The following is a 14844-nucleotide window of genomic DNA, read 5'->3' as shown; positions in this document are numbered from 1 at the left end:
GCAGAATGTATCAATCTGGCTCGAAAAGCTTGTAGATTTGTAAATAATTTGTTATATAGTTTTCACTTGTGCAGTGCAGGCTAATCCACTGTAATATGAAGACTAATAATTCCTTGCTAAATTCTAATGTCATCCTGTGTAATGATGGAGAAGTGTGTAAACAATCTACCTGCAGTATAAACAGGAAGTGGGATTGACACATCTGGCTTGACCAGTTTGTAGACGTAGTAATGTCCTGGACAGGCTTTCACCTGGATGGGTCTGGACATGTAGTAATTGCACTGGTAACCATACCACCCATATCCCCAGTACCAATAGTAATAGTAATCCCAGTACCAATAGTAGTAGTAGGTATTGGTCCCATAGATGTCTCTGGTCACAATTCCGTCCTCAATAAGGGGATGTGAACCACCAAGTATCAGAGGGGTGTATCCACCAGATGACACAGAGCCCACACACCACTCAGAAATCTGTGCATCTGCTCCCTGTAGATACAGCCGATACCAGCCATCCCATTCAACACTGATGTCGTCATGACTACTGTAGTAGTTGGAGACTCCGTAACTGTAGTAGCCATAACCATAGGAACTGTATGTGGTTCTCCAGATGTCATCAATAACATTGTAGTTGTAACAGGGGTCACCAGTAGAACTGGATGAACTGGTAACTGTAGAAACACAATCATTAATCAGGATCAAGAAATAAAATTAGGATTATTTATTGTGACATTGGTCATAATATTACTACATATGTAAATGCAGGGTCTGTATAACCATTGTTTTAGTGAATACATGAGGATGTGTGTAGTGATATTACAATGTGAAGAGGACTGATTTAAAAACAAAATCTGGAAATATTTATAAAGATCAGCTAACTTACACATTCTATAGAAGAATCAGAATATCAATGCATGCCAATAGATGGGCTTTGAATATAGATTGGGTAGATGTGGTAAATGTATGGAAAATACTATAGAACGGAACAGTAAGGGAAGTTAAGTTAATGTGCCAGTAAGGGTAATGATCAAGGCAGTTTAGTGTATTTTTTATTTTGGCAATTTGTTCAGTGGATTATATTGGTTTTCAACATGCTGACCTGTATTTAAGATTTATAGTTTATAAGCCTTATATACCATTTATATGTTTATATAGCAGTTCATATGCCTGACTGCACAATACGTAAGACTTTGCCTATTTTATAGACATAATCCAGAAAATCAATGCATTTTAGAAACTGCAAAACAAAATAATCAATGAATAATATACATAAGTTCATCTGTGTATGTAAGGGTAATGATCAAGGCAGTTTAGAGCAGGGGTGCCCACAGTTTTCAGCTTGCGAGCTACTTATAAGGTGACCAAGTCAGAAAGATCTACCGGGGTGGCGGCGAACGTAATTTGTTGAGCGGGGGGGGAGGGTTGACGAACGTAATTTGTTCAGCGGGGGGGGGGGGGGGGGGTGAACTACTACTACTTTACACACTACTATTTTATGTGACGCGATCTACGCACATTCCTTCGCGATCGACCGACACTTCCATCGCGATCGACGTAATGAGCACCCCTGGTTTTGAGTATTTTAGCACTCAAGGGACTTGCCTTGTTTTGGCAATTTGTTTACTGGATCATTTCGGTTTTCAACAACCACCTTGACTTGCATTTAAGATATGTAAAACAGCTTATATATACTTGACTGGACAATATGTATAATTGTTTTGCACTATTTTGCACATATACTCCAAAAATCAATACATTTTAGTAACTGCAAAACTAAATAATCAATGAATAATATACATAAGCTTATCTATTTAAGCTGCATAAATAATCCAGACAAGTAATTAATTTATTAAAGATTGCAGATTTTTTTTTACAGTAACATACGTGTGGTTGTGCTTGGTTCACTGGAACTGGATATGGCTGCAGAGACAGGATTTGGAGTTATGGTGCTGGCGTCTGAAAAAAAGACGATATGAAAATATAGATGACAACATGATAAAGCCTGTAGAACCAGAAACTGAAATGTGTAAAACCAGATAACACAAATCACAACACATAACACACATCATACCTGTACAGTAAGCCATGTTGCTGAGTACTGGCTTGACAATCTGGTACACATAGTAATTGCCTGGACATGCTTTAACATGAATTGGGGTGGACTTGTAGAAGCAGCAGTCATATCCTGCATTAGCACAGACCTGGCGGGTGACCACTCCATCCTCTACCTGAGGATGAGGACCATTGAGCCACAGAGGGTAGTAAGCACCACAACTGTAAAAATTAACACAGCTCTCTGCCATACGGGTGTCCATCCCATAGTTTAGCAGGCGGTACCAGCCGTTCCAGTTAAAGTTGCTGTCGGACACTCCCAACCCAGGTGCAGTATTGGCTCTCCAGGGTTGGTCCAGGGAGACATAGTTGTCGCAGGGGTCATAAGGTGGACTGGATGATGCAACTGTCAAAGATAAACAAAATGTACATTTATTGTTTTCTTTGTAAACAAAAAACATTTCTAAGTGTAGTTACATTTTTATGATTATTTTTATTATTTTTATTAGGCAGTCATGGCCTGGCGGTTAGGGAACTGGTCTTGTGACCGGAGGGTCGTGGGTTCGATTCCCAGACAGGCCATGACTGAGGTGCCCTTGAGCAAGGCACCTAACCCCAACTGCTCCCCGGGCGCCGGGCTAGGGCGGCCCACCGCTCTGGGCACGTGTGATCCACAGCCCCCTAGTAATCACTAGTGTGTGTGTGTGTGTTCTGACTGCACAGATGGGTTAAAAGTGGAGGACAAATTTCGATTGGGGTGTAAAAATCACAATTGACAAAAAAAAAAAGAAAAAAGAAAAAAAATGATACTGAACATTGTAAGCCCCGGCCCCTCATCTTGGGCATGTGTGTGTGTAGTCTGTGTCTGGTTATGTCCATATATGTATTTCCTTTGGGTGTGGTTCAATGTGCATGTGTTCATCCGTCTCACCTCTCGCTCGTTTCGTCAACACTGGAGTATTATTTATTTCAGCCCATATAATGTGCGTCAACACATGGCCCTGTGCTTGTTTTTGTCAGACTTTCTATTTGTTGTGTTTTGTAGTGTGTGTGTGTGTGTGTGTGTTCACTTTGGACTCCATCATCATCCTGCCGCCACTCGCCCATGACAAATATGTTATGTTATTTTTATATCATTTTCTTATACTATGCTTCCCACATTGTTTTTAAAGGACAACAAAATAGTAATAGTAATAGTAATAGTAATAGTTACAGTAATAGTAATAGCAACAATGTAATCTTAAAGATGAGAAAATATAGTACCTGTAGTGTACACAGGCAGAGGAATCGACAGGTCTGGCTTGACCAGTTTGTAGACGTAGTAATGACCTGGACAGGCTTTCACCTGGATGGGGTTGGACATGTAGTAATTGCACTGGCTTCCGTACCACCCGTAACCAGGGTAAAATCCATAGTACCCCCACCAGTACCAGTAATAGTAAGTATAGGACCCATAGATTTCTCTGGTCACAATTCCGTCCTCAATAAGTGGATGTGTACCACCAAGCAGTAGTGGGGTGTATCCACCAGATGACAAGGAGCCCACACACCACTCAGACATCTGTGCATCTGCTCCTTGTAGATACAGCCGATACCAGCCATCCCATTCAAGAGTGGTGTCGTCATGACTACTGAAGTATCCGGACTGGCCATAATTGTAGTAGTTTCCATAATAAGAATAATAATAATACTCATAATAATAATAATTATAATAATAGGAACTGTATGTGGTTCTCCAGATGTCATCAAGTACTTTGTAGTTGTGACAGGGGTCAACAGTAGAGCTGGATGAACTGGTAGCTGTAGAAACACAATCATTAATGAGGACTTAGAATCCCAGTGGGATTCATTGTTGTAGTTTTGGTCATGACATTACTACATATGTAATGTAGGGTCTATGTGACTATGTTTTTCAATGAATACATAAAAATAACATGTAGTGATCAACACTCCTTCAGAAAAAGAGTGAAATGTTTAGAAAGAATCCAACGTTCTTCCTCCTTTCACAGCAGATCCAGAAAGTGTTAACAGATTTGTGTGTTTCTATGTATGGATTCATCCTGTAACTGCACTTATAAAATACTCAGAGGTACAGTAGGTGTTACAGATTTTGCCTTGTTATTTTCCTAGCCATGTGAAACTGCATGAATATTTAGTAATTAAACTGAATTTAGAAAGTGTAACTCCTGAGTGGCACTGCAGTCTGCCAAGGGCTCATAACTCAGGGACACAACTGACCAAGTGCAAAGTGAAAAAGCAGGTCTGGGGTCAGGTGATTCAGGGAAAGCAATTAATAACTTCACATCACCAGAGAGAAAATGGATGATTAGTAGTTTTATTCTCCAACAGAAAGAGGAAGAATGATGCACCACAGCTACATCATGAGGATAACAAACCCAAGAACTTCACTGGGAAAATCTAGACAGCACTGCAATCTGGACCACACTGCAATTTCCCTTTGCTTATTATATTATAGATATCTGTACTGGCTCTCTAACTATGGACTGTATTAATGACCTTTCTTATTGATTTGCCCCGAATAAACCTCGCTGTAGCAAGAGGTAGGGAGGAGTCAGGCGAGGAGTCAAGGGAAGAGTCAGGTGAGGAGTCATGGGAAAAGTCAGGGGAGGAGTCAGGTGAGGAGTCAAGGGAAGAGTCAAGGGAAGAGTCAGGGGAGGAGTCAGGTGAGGAGTCAGGGGAGGAGTCAAGGGAGGAGTCAGGGAAGGAGTCAGGGAAGGAGTCAGGGGAAGAGTCAGGTGAGGAGTCAGGTGAGGAGTTATGGGAAGAGTCAGGGGAGGAGTCAAGGGAAGAGTCAGGTGAGGAGTCAAGGGAAGAGTCAGGAGAGGAGTCATGGGAAGAGTCAGGGGAGGAGTCAAGGGAAGAGTCAGGGGAGGAGTCATGGGAAGAGTCAGGTGAGGAGTCAAGGGAAGAGTCAGGAGAGGAGTCATGGGAAGAGTCAGGGGAGGAGTCATGGGAAGAGTCAGGGGAGAAGTCATGGGAAGAGTCATGGGAAGGGTCAGGTGAGGAGTCAAGGGAAGAGTCAGGTGAGGAGTCAATGGAAGAGTCAGGGGAAGAGTCAGGTGAGGAGTCAAGGGAAGAGTCAGGGGAGGAGTCATGGGAAGAGTCAGGGGAGGAGTCAGGTGAGAAGTCAAGAGAAGAGTCAAGGGAGGAGTCAGGGGAGGAGTCAGGGGAAGAGTCAGGTGAGGAGTCATGGGAAGAGTCAGGGGAGGAGTCAGGTGAGGAGTCAAGGGAAGAGTCAGGGGAGGAGTCATGGGAAGAGTCAGGGGAGGAGTCAGGTGAGGAGTCAAAGCAAGAGTCAGGTGAGGAGTCAAGGGAAGAGTCAGGGGAGGAGTCAGGTGAGGAGTCAGGTGAGGAGTCAGGGGAGGAGTCAGGGGAGGAGTCAGGGGAGGAGTCAGGTGAGAAGTCAAGAGAAGAGTCAAGGGAGGAGTCAGGGGAGGAGTCAGGTGAGGAGTCAAGGGAGGAGTAAAGGGAAGAGTCAGGGGAGGAGTCAAGGGAAGAGTCAGGGGAGGAGTCTAGGGAGGAGTCAAGGGAGGAGTCAGGGGAAGAGTCATGGGGAGTCAGGTGAGGAGTCAAGGGAAGAGTCAGGGGAGGAGTCAAGGGAAGAGTCAGGGGAGGAGTCAGGGGAGGAGTCAGGTGAAGGGTCAGGGGAGGAGTCAGGTGTGACGGTGACACTCGCTCTTCTCAGTCTCGTCCACCTCCTACTCACTCCATTCATTCAGCCACTAGCATTACAAACTGAGGAATTAACTATGCCTCTAAAAACTAGTGGCAGTAGTTGATTCAATAATTATTATTTTCAATAATATCAATTATTTTTGTTTAAGTGCACAGTAGTCTTCCTTTTAAATTACTTTTTTAATCTTTACTAGTTTCTCTTTTCCATGCATTAATAAAAACATCCCACTGCATAAATATCTCCTGCCGGACATTTCTAAGGGGACTCGGTAGAGATGTGTTTTGTTAATTCAAGGTTCCCACTAGCAATGAATAGATGGATAGATACCACAGTACGGAGCAGCAGCAGTGTTTAATGTTGTGCTGTTTTCATGTTGAACACGTTGTGTTCGTCCCTCAGGTGGGTGTGGCACATTAGGACACCTGACACCCGAGGGTCATTTGTCTTTTTTTATATGACTCGGCCTTGTCCTCCATGACTGCTGGTTATTGTATCCTTCCTTTGGATGTGTCACTGGCTTTACATTGGTGCATGTTATCGTTAAATCTCCTTTTTCACTGAGACTGGCATGATCGCTTCCTTTTTAGTAGCACTCTCTCGCCCGTCACAATAAAGTATATTTCACAAGTGATTAATTTTGACAGCAACTTACTGATGCTCGTTTTGAATTCTTCACTGGACTGGACTGCTGGTGTGATTGTGCTGGCATCTGCGAAAAAGAAAACATGAAAACAAGAATTACACCATATGGCAAAACTATACAAATGTGGAAAAGAATGCAGAGTGAATGTAATACCTGCACAGTAAGCCATACTGTTGAACATTGGACGGACAAACTCGTACACATAGTAATTGTCTGGACATGCTTTAACTTGAATTGGGTTGGACTTGTAGAAGCAGCAGTCATATCCTGCATTTGAACAGACCTGGCGGGTGACCACTCCATCCTCTACCTGAGGATGAGGACCATTGAGCCACAGAGAGTAGTAAGAACCACATCTGTAGACACCAACACAGCTCTCTGCCATACGGATGTCCATCCCATTGTACAGCAGGCGGTACCAGCCGTTCCAGTTGAAGTTGCTGTCAGAAATGCCCAACCCAGGTGCAGTATTGGCTCTCCAGGGTTGGTCCAGGGAGGTGTAGTCATTGCAGGGGTCATGAGATGGGCTGGATAATGCCACTGTCAAAGATAAACAAAAACTAAAAATGAATCAATAAATATTTACTTTGTAAAAATATATTTAATATAAAGGCTGTAGTAGTTGGTTTAGTAAGTGGTAGTATAGTACTAGGTGGTAGATGTTGTTTATGTCAAGTTCTATTGATATTTTAAAATTAAAATACATTTTTAAAATAATCGTAAACATGATGATTAAAATGAGAAATTATATAGTGTATAGTATATAGTGTTTATTAAACACTAAAACAAAGATTGCTAGGTTCTAATGGCAACTCACATAAAGGTAGAGAAATAGGGGAAAGAACTGTACCTGCTGAGTATACAGGAAGTGGGATTGCCAAATATGGTTTTACTAGTTTGTAGACGTAGTAATGTCCTGGACAGGCTTTCACCTGGATGGGGTTGGACGTGTAGTATGTACACTGGTTATTATACCACCCATATCCCCAGTACCCCCAGTACCACCAGTAGTAGTAGCTACTGGTTCCATAGATGTCTCTGGTCACAATTCCGTCCTCAATAAGGGGATGTGAACCACCAAGTATCAGTGGGGTGTATCCACCAGATGACATGGAGTCCACACACCACTCAGAAATCTGTGCATCTGCTCCCTGTAGATACAGCCGATACCAGCCATCCCATTCAACACTGGTGTCGTCATGACTACTGAAGTACATGGAGAATCCTAAACTGTAGTAGTCATAACCATAGTAACTGTATGTGGCTCTCCAGATGTCATCAAGAACGTTGTAGTTGTAACAGGGGTCAGAGGTAGAGCTGTCTGGACTGGTTGCTGTTGAAACACAATCATTATAGAAAACTTAAATTATAGGATACTTGACTTATAATGTATACATAAAAGTACACAGAGTGATGTTAAAGTATGGATAATATGAATGATATGCATATAATGGATAGTATGGATAGTATGGATAGTACTTCTTCAGAAACAAAGCCTGGACTCTAAATACCTTCTTGGTCTGGATTAGTTTATCTGGACGACATTTGTAATGTAATATTTTACATCTTAATGATGAAGCTCATACATCCAGATGCATTATAAAAAAAAGGAAGAGGGAGTTTCTATTGTCCTGTATTCTCAGTGTTGTTACTTTATTCACATTTAAAGATCCTTAGATCCTTAAGGCATATATGAAGAGTTTGGTTCCAAATCCATTTTGATCAATTTGAGTAAAAATGTGTTTTCTTTAGCAAGAAAGTGGTAGGCTGAAAACCACTGTTTTCTGTTTCAAACGATCAAATACCATACTAAGGTAAAAAAAAAAAAACACAAACAAATCAAATCAAGATTTTAATATTTAAAGATTTATTTTAAAAAACAATTCGTTTTTTCGCAAAACGTAATGAATCCATGCCATGTTTTTTTCAAAATGTCTTATATATCCTTTGGCATCAATAAAACATATTTTTTTACTGAAAATGTGCAAAATACAATAATAAATAACAGTAAATTGTACATCTTGGGCCTAAAAACTGTCACCTTATGGTCCCTGACCAGTTTACGTTGTCTTCTTCTAGTCGTCTGTGTCAGTGGATCTCCGTGGGTGTGGTTACGTCCTGTGATAATCCGTCTTACCTGTGGCTCGTCTCATCATCACTTGGGGTTTATGTGGTTTGTCTAATTAATGTGCGTTCGCGTGGTGTCCTGTGCTCGTCGTTGTTTAGATGTAACACGTTCGTTGCAAGCATGTTTTATGTGCGCCGTCTGCGCTTTATGTGTGAATTAAAAAGTGACGTTTGGTGCTCACATTGGACTCGTGCCTCGTGCCTCGCCAGCGTTACAAAAACATGAATTTCAAAACATTTCTTTTCGAAAAAGTGCAAAATTTCATTAACGAACAAGACATAAATAGTAAAAGAGTATAAATATTAACATAAATAGTATAACTGCTATACGAACAGGCTCCTCTATACCAAAACCGTTCATTTTCGCGGACATTGAGAGTGAAAAACGAGATATATTTTAACAAAGTAGGCTACAAGAAATGCCGGGCAGCTCAACAGGTCGCGTGCTATGATGTTTACATTCCATATCTGGTGGGCCACTGTGATTGGATGAGTGGAGATGTGGAATACTACGGGAAATCAGGATTGGCGTTTATTGCATTTTGGAAGGAAAGAGAGCAAGCAGGGCAGTATTACACGGCGGATGTGGCATTTTGATAAAAATTGAATATTGGCTTTTCAAGAGTGGTCGCATACCATTCTGATTCTGGCTCTAACTCATTTTTTTTTTTACGGTGTTTATCGCATTTTGGAACCAAACTCCCAGTGGTATCTGTATGATTATAAATGCCCCTGTAATAACCCAGTGGTATCTCATTGTTGGGTTTGTTATGTAAACAATGATAATTTCCATAACAAATCAAATTCTAAAGTTATTTTTGAGAACATAGAGAATCTTTGTTATAAATGTTTGCAGCTCTCTCTAAAATGCATAGTTTTGATTTGTGTACAAAATACTTCATGTTTCAAGAAAATATGTGAAAGTTTGTGATACATGTAATCCAGAAATATATTTCTAACAGAATGCAAAAAAGTTTTTGCCTGGAACCTACTGATGGCTGTGTTCAGTCCGGATCCACTGGTTTGAGTTGTGTTGGTATCTGAAGAAGGGAAATGTGAAAACAGATATGACAACATGACAAACCCTGTAGAACTCCAGACATGTCTAAAACATAAGGAGGTGTAAATACCTGTACAGTAAGCCATGTTGCAGGTCATTGGCTTGACAATCTCATACACATAGTAATTGCCTGGACATGCTTTAACACGAATTGGGGTGGATTGGTAGAAGCAGCAGTCATATCCTGCATTAGCACAGACCTGACGGGTGACCACTCCATCCTCTAACTGAGGATGAGGACCATTGAGCCACAGAGGGTAGTAAGTACCACAACTGTAGACACCAACACAGCTCTCTGCCATACGGATGTCCATCCCATTGTACAGCAGGCGGTACCAGCCGTTCCAGTTGAAGTTGCTGTCACAAATGCCCAACCCAGGAGCAGTATTGGCTCTCCAGGGTTGGTCCAGGGAGTCGTAGTTGTTGCAAGGATCATAAGATGGGCTGGTTAATGTCACTGTCAAGGAAAAATGAAGAAAAATCCTGGATAATTAAAATAATGAATAAAATAAAAAATTGTTTTGACGAGTGAAACATCTGATCATTTCTGTCATGCTACAGCCCCTGACCCCTCCCCTTTGGGCATGTGTTTATGTTGTCTATGTCTAGTCGTCTGCGTCTGTGGATCTTCGTGGGTGTGGTTGTGTCTGAGTCTGTTCATCAGTCTCACATGTGGCTTGTCTCGTGAACACTTGGGGCTTATGTGCTTTGTCTATTTAATGTGCGCTCACGCAGTGTCCCGTGTCATTACCATTTTGTGAGGCGTGGGCACACGAACACGCATAAACCGTGTTGTGATATGTGGCGGTACGTGAACTCACATACACCGCGTAGTGCTGTTTCAAACCCAAACGCCAAAACCACAAACAAAATGAAAAACTGAGACCACTGCCAAAACGTATGCGGGAAAAGATACAAAAGAAAAAACAACTTTGTAAAGGAAGCACGAAGGAAAAACTACCAACAGAAAAAAAAACAAAAAACTGTCAAGGAAAAAAACTCAGCTCGAGGAAATTAGCCTACAAAATACAGCTCACACACAAAGGAAACGCGGAAGGACTCAACACGAGGTAAGTGACTAACCAAAGAAATAAAACAAAGAAACTAAAGAAACGCGGAATTAATCAATGCGAGGTAAGTACAAAAACGGAAACAAAAACCGCCGGGGGGAAGAACCGGCTCACCAATCTAAATGGTGAAAAACAAAACCTTCCCTAAAAGATCAGACAGAAGAACTAGAGAAAAATACAGCGGGGGAAAACTTGAGAAAGACCCAAAAGGGCGCAGAAGTGAACACACTTGAAATAGCAGCGACAGAAGAGAGAGAGAGCAAAAAAACATGACAAGCATACACAGAGTTACCAGCTGACTGTTCGAGAGAACACAAACAACTCAGCGAAGAGACACAGCAGCGAGCCTCCCTAAGAAGCAGGCATTAAAATGGGTCAGGGGTTAAAAAGGTGAGAAGACGGGGGGGCGGGGCATGTGACGTCCCGGGGATACGGCGACGGGGCGTTGACATGTAACGTCATGGGTATACGACGACGGGGGGTGGGTGTGGCTGCTGGGGGATACAGCACAGGTGATGCCAAATATTACGGAGCCCGTAAGGTGACATCATGTAAAAAATATAATAACGCGTGGCCACGACTTACTAACGCGTGCGAACGACTTACTAACGCGTGCGAACAAGATAATTAAGTATTACTTTATATAAAGCCAGGTTTACCTTCCTTGGGCAGTCAGTTTGCGAACATCCCTGGGATCTGCTTGCTTTGCTGTGAAAAAATAAACTTTGTTGCCGCGTGTGAAAGGCGACATTGGTATCTCGTTCCCACGCGTTAGTAAGTCGTTCCCACGCGTTATTATTTTTTTACATGATGTCACCTTACGGGCTCCATAAAATATAGTAAAATCCATTAAAAAAATTTTTTTTGACTGTCTTGTCAATGGATTCAATGTATGGAGCCAGATCCTTAAACGCGAGAAGCCGCTTTTGCCATTCCAGATGGCTCAGTCAAAACCATTACGTCTTAATGAACCAATAAATACATCAGCAGCAAAAATGAGTGTAAAAATACCAGGGTTCATGTGTTTTTATTTTCTAACATGGGCTAAAGCACAGGGTAGACTCAAACGACAAGCGTTTACAAGGTTACATCTTCAGCCTTTTCAGCCCTGGCGCGAATGTTATCCTCACACGTCCCTGGATTCACCAGTTACAACTACAGACACTAGAAAAAAAATCTTGTTTCTTATTTTATGTCACCGTTAACTACAGGGGGTTGACGCGAACTTAATAGGTCTATCTATCTACCTATTAATCACAAGAGCTTGTGGCTCTGACAGTATTCAACGCTGTAGCGAATGGCAGTAACTTTGTTTTACCGCAAAATATGAAAACGATTGAAACCATTAATAACCCAATTAAATCCACTGGTAAATGTACGATCTGGTAAATGTAGTGGTAAATGTACGATCTGGTAAATGTAGTGGTAAATGTATGCTCTTCTGACTTGTTCGCGGTGTAGCACTAGGTCCTGCTTCTCGTCCCGCTTAGCAGTAAATGAATAACATGAATGAAGAACGTTCGTATGATTGAAACGCTATTTGGCCTCTATGATGGTTCTGGGCGGAAACTGCTGGCCACTGTGTCATTGAAATTGCCAATTTCGGAAGTGCTCTGTTTGCTTATTAAGTCAATATGATAATTAAAATATATACATATAATCTCCCGACCCCCCCCCCCCCCCAAAAAAAAAAAACTCATCGGATCTACACGATTCACGTAGGTCACCCATTTCAACTTCAAAACGGCGAATTTCGCCGAAAGGTGACAATTTTCATGCCTGAAGAAGGGAGCAAGGCAGCTGAACGTCATCTTCGCTGATTGCGTCTACGTGACGTAGATCGCAAGCGCCCTCTGGTGGTCATAGGTGGGGCAATGCTGGGGCCTGCCTTGACACATTTACATGTGTAAGTGTTTTCCGTGCGCTGTCAGCGCTATTCGTGTAGTGAATAAAGTGACGTTTTGTACAGAAGATGCCTCGTCCTTATCTCTCACCCCAGCGTCACAGAAAGATGAGCCGAACTAATATGCTGGGATACACATACACATACACATACACACCACCATGCCTCTCCCCCTGCACATCGCCACGAGGCCCCTGTGACCCTCGACAAGATGCAGCAGGATCCCGTGATTGAGCTTTATAACAGCAGACTCCAGAGAGTGAGTTAGAGGAGGAGGGGTTAGAAGAGCAGGAATGCTCCTCTCCGTTTCTCCCTATCCCTCCGAGGGGAGCGCTACGGACTACTCCCGGTGCGAGAGCCTGGTGGAGCCCATGAGATGGAGCGCAGGTGGTGAGGAGGAGATGGATACAGAAGAAACCGCTCCCACCACCAGACCAGGAGGGCGATCACTGGGAGGAGGGGAAGTTCCCTGATGGGGTCCTCGGAGGGAGGAAGGTGAGCGTCGGTAGGCCTACCCTGCAGTGCGGGCCCCCGAGGGCTTCCAGAGAGACTGGTAGCGTGCCCACCGAGAGGGCTGAAAGGGCGTCCGCCACACCCAGCGGAGGGTTTACGACAAGGAAGGGAGGAGGACCGCCAACCGCACCACCTGCAGCTTTCGGAGGGTTTCCCCTCTTGACAGCCCTCCCACAGGCGCGAAGCCTGGCTCTGTTTGTGTGTGTGTGTGCCGGTGTTTGTGTCCATCCCTGTGTTTCTCCCGAATCCCCTTTTCCCTTTCGTGCCTCTGTGTCTTAATGTTCCTGTGTGTGTTTTCAGTAATGTGCCATTGTGTTTTCCCCTGTCTTCCCAGGGAAGGTGTTCTAGGCTGTTAGTGGCGGACTCTCCACCGAGGGCGGTCATCTCCAGATGCAGGACTGAGGGCTCCGGATCCGCCCATCGGTGTGGGTTCAGGGCATTCAGTTCTGTTGGCACCCCGGGACGGGTAGTGCCCTTGGTGAGGGGCTCTGTCACAATACAGCCCCTGACCCCTCCCCTTTGGGCGTGTGTTTATGTTGTCTACATCCAGTCATCTGCGTCTGGGTATATCCGTGGGTGTGGTTGTGTCTGAGTGTGTTCATCGGTCTCACCTGTGGCTCGTCTCGTGATCACGTGGGGTTTATGTGGTTTGTCTATTTAATGTGCGTTCGCGCAGTGTCCCGTGCTCGTCTTTGTCAGAGTCATTCCCATTTACATGTGTAAGTGTTTTACATGCGCTGTCTGCGCTATTCGTGTAGTGAATAAAGTGATGTTTTGTACAAAAGATAGTATTCCGTGCCTCGTCCTTATCTCTCACCCCAGCGTCACAACTTTTGATCACTTCCAGGTTGTTTTATAGCATTTGTGTGATTCCAGGAACCAAGCACCCATTATATGAGTTATATTATGTATATTATACTGCTATTATAGGAGACATGAGATGAACTGTATAATAATTGTATAATGTTCATATAATTATTATATATATCAGATCATTACTATGCTATTCTTTAATTAACCATATGGACTGCATCCTGACTTCAATATACATCATTGATAATTTTGGTAATAAAAGTTGGGTTAGGAATAAAAATGTACCTGCAGCATATGTAGGTTTTGGGATTGATGGTTCTGGTGTGACCAGTTTGTAGACGTAGTAATGTCCTGGACAGGCTTTCACCTGGATGGGGTTGGACGTGTAACCACACTGGTAACTATAGTAGTAGTAGCTATTGGACCCATAGATTTCTCTGGTCACAATTCCGTCCTCAATAAGGGGATGTGAACCACCAAGTATCAGTGGGGTGTATCCACCAGATGTCATGTAGTACACACACCACTCAGACATCTGTGCATCTGCTCCCTGTAGATACAGCCGATACCAGCCATCCCATTCAACAGTGGTGTCATCGTGAGTGTTGTAGTAACCGGAGTAACCATAAGTGTAATAGCCATTTCCATAGTAACTGTATGTGGTTCTCCAGATGTCATCAACAACAGTGTAGTTGTAACAGGGGTCATAATTGGAGTCAGCTTGTCTGGGTGCTGCACAAACAAAGTCATTAATTAGAACTTGTGTTTACAATCTTTTTGCGATATTCAGATAAATAAGTTACCTAGACATCACCTAAAAATTATATTCTGAATATTTTTCCATTTGCTAGGTCAAAGCACAGATGATCCAACATGGTCTAAAGGTTTATAATTCAAAGGTGTTCAGAACTAAACACTTTAATTAAAAGTACACCAAGCGAGAACAGTTCTCTAAATGAAACAATGTACA

General features: G+C 42.9%; 1 protein-coding gene across 1 annotated transcript in view; it reads right to left on the bottom strand.

Moving 5' to 3' along the window:
- LOC143517686 (uncharacterized) overlaps window positions 1–14844 on the bottom strand; it is a 177545-nt gene that overhangs the window by 123609 nt on the left and 39092 nt on the right. Inside the window, exons 35-43 of the mRNA XM_077010429.1 lie at window positions 14160–14606; window positions 9646–10032; window positions 9508–9555; window positions 7239–7721; window positions 6542–6928; window positions 6398–6454; window positions 3312–3848; window positions 2068–2454; window positions 1881–1952 (exon numbers count right to left, since the gene is read on the bottom strand). Coding sequence (XP_076866544.1) covers window positions 1881–1952; window positions 2068–2454; window positions 3312–3848; window positions 6398–6454; window positions 6542–6928; window positions 7239–7721; window positions 9508–9555; window positions 9646–10032; window positions 14160–14606 — 2805 coding nt within the window. The remainder of the gene's footprint in view (window positions 1–1880; window positions 1953–2067; window positions 2455–3311; window positions 3849–6397; window positions 6455–6541; window positions 6929–7238; window positions 7722–9507; window positions 9556–9645; window positions 10033–14159; window positions 14607–14844) is intronic.

This window comes from Brachyhypopomus gauderio, chromosome 6, assembly GCF_052324685.1.
Source record: "Brachyhypopomus gauderio isolate BG-103 chromosome 6, BGAUD_0.2, whole genome shotgun sequence".
NCBI classification, from domain to species: domain Eukaryota; kingdom Metazoa; phylum Chordata; class Actinopteri; order Gymnotiformes; family Hypopomidae; genus Brachyhypopomus; species Brachyhypopomus gauderio.
This window is presented reverse-complemented; position numbering and strand designations above follow the sequence as displayed.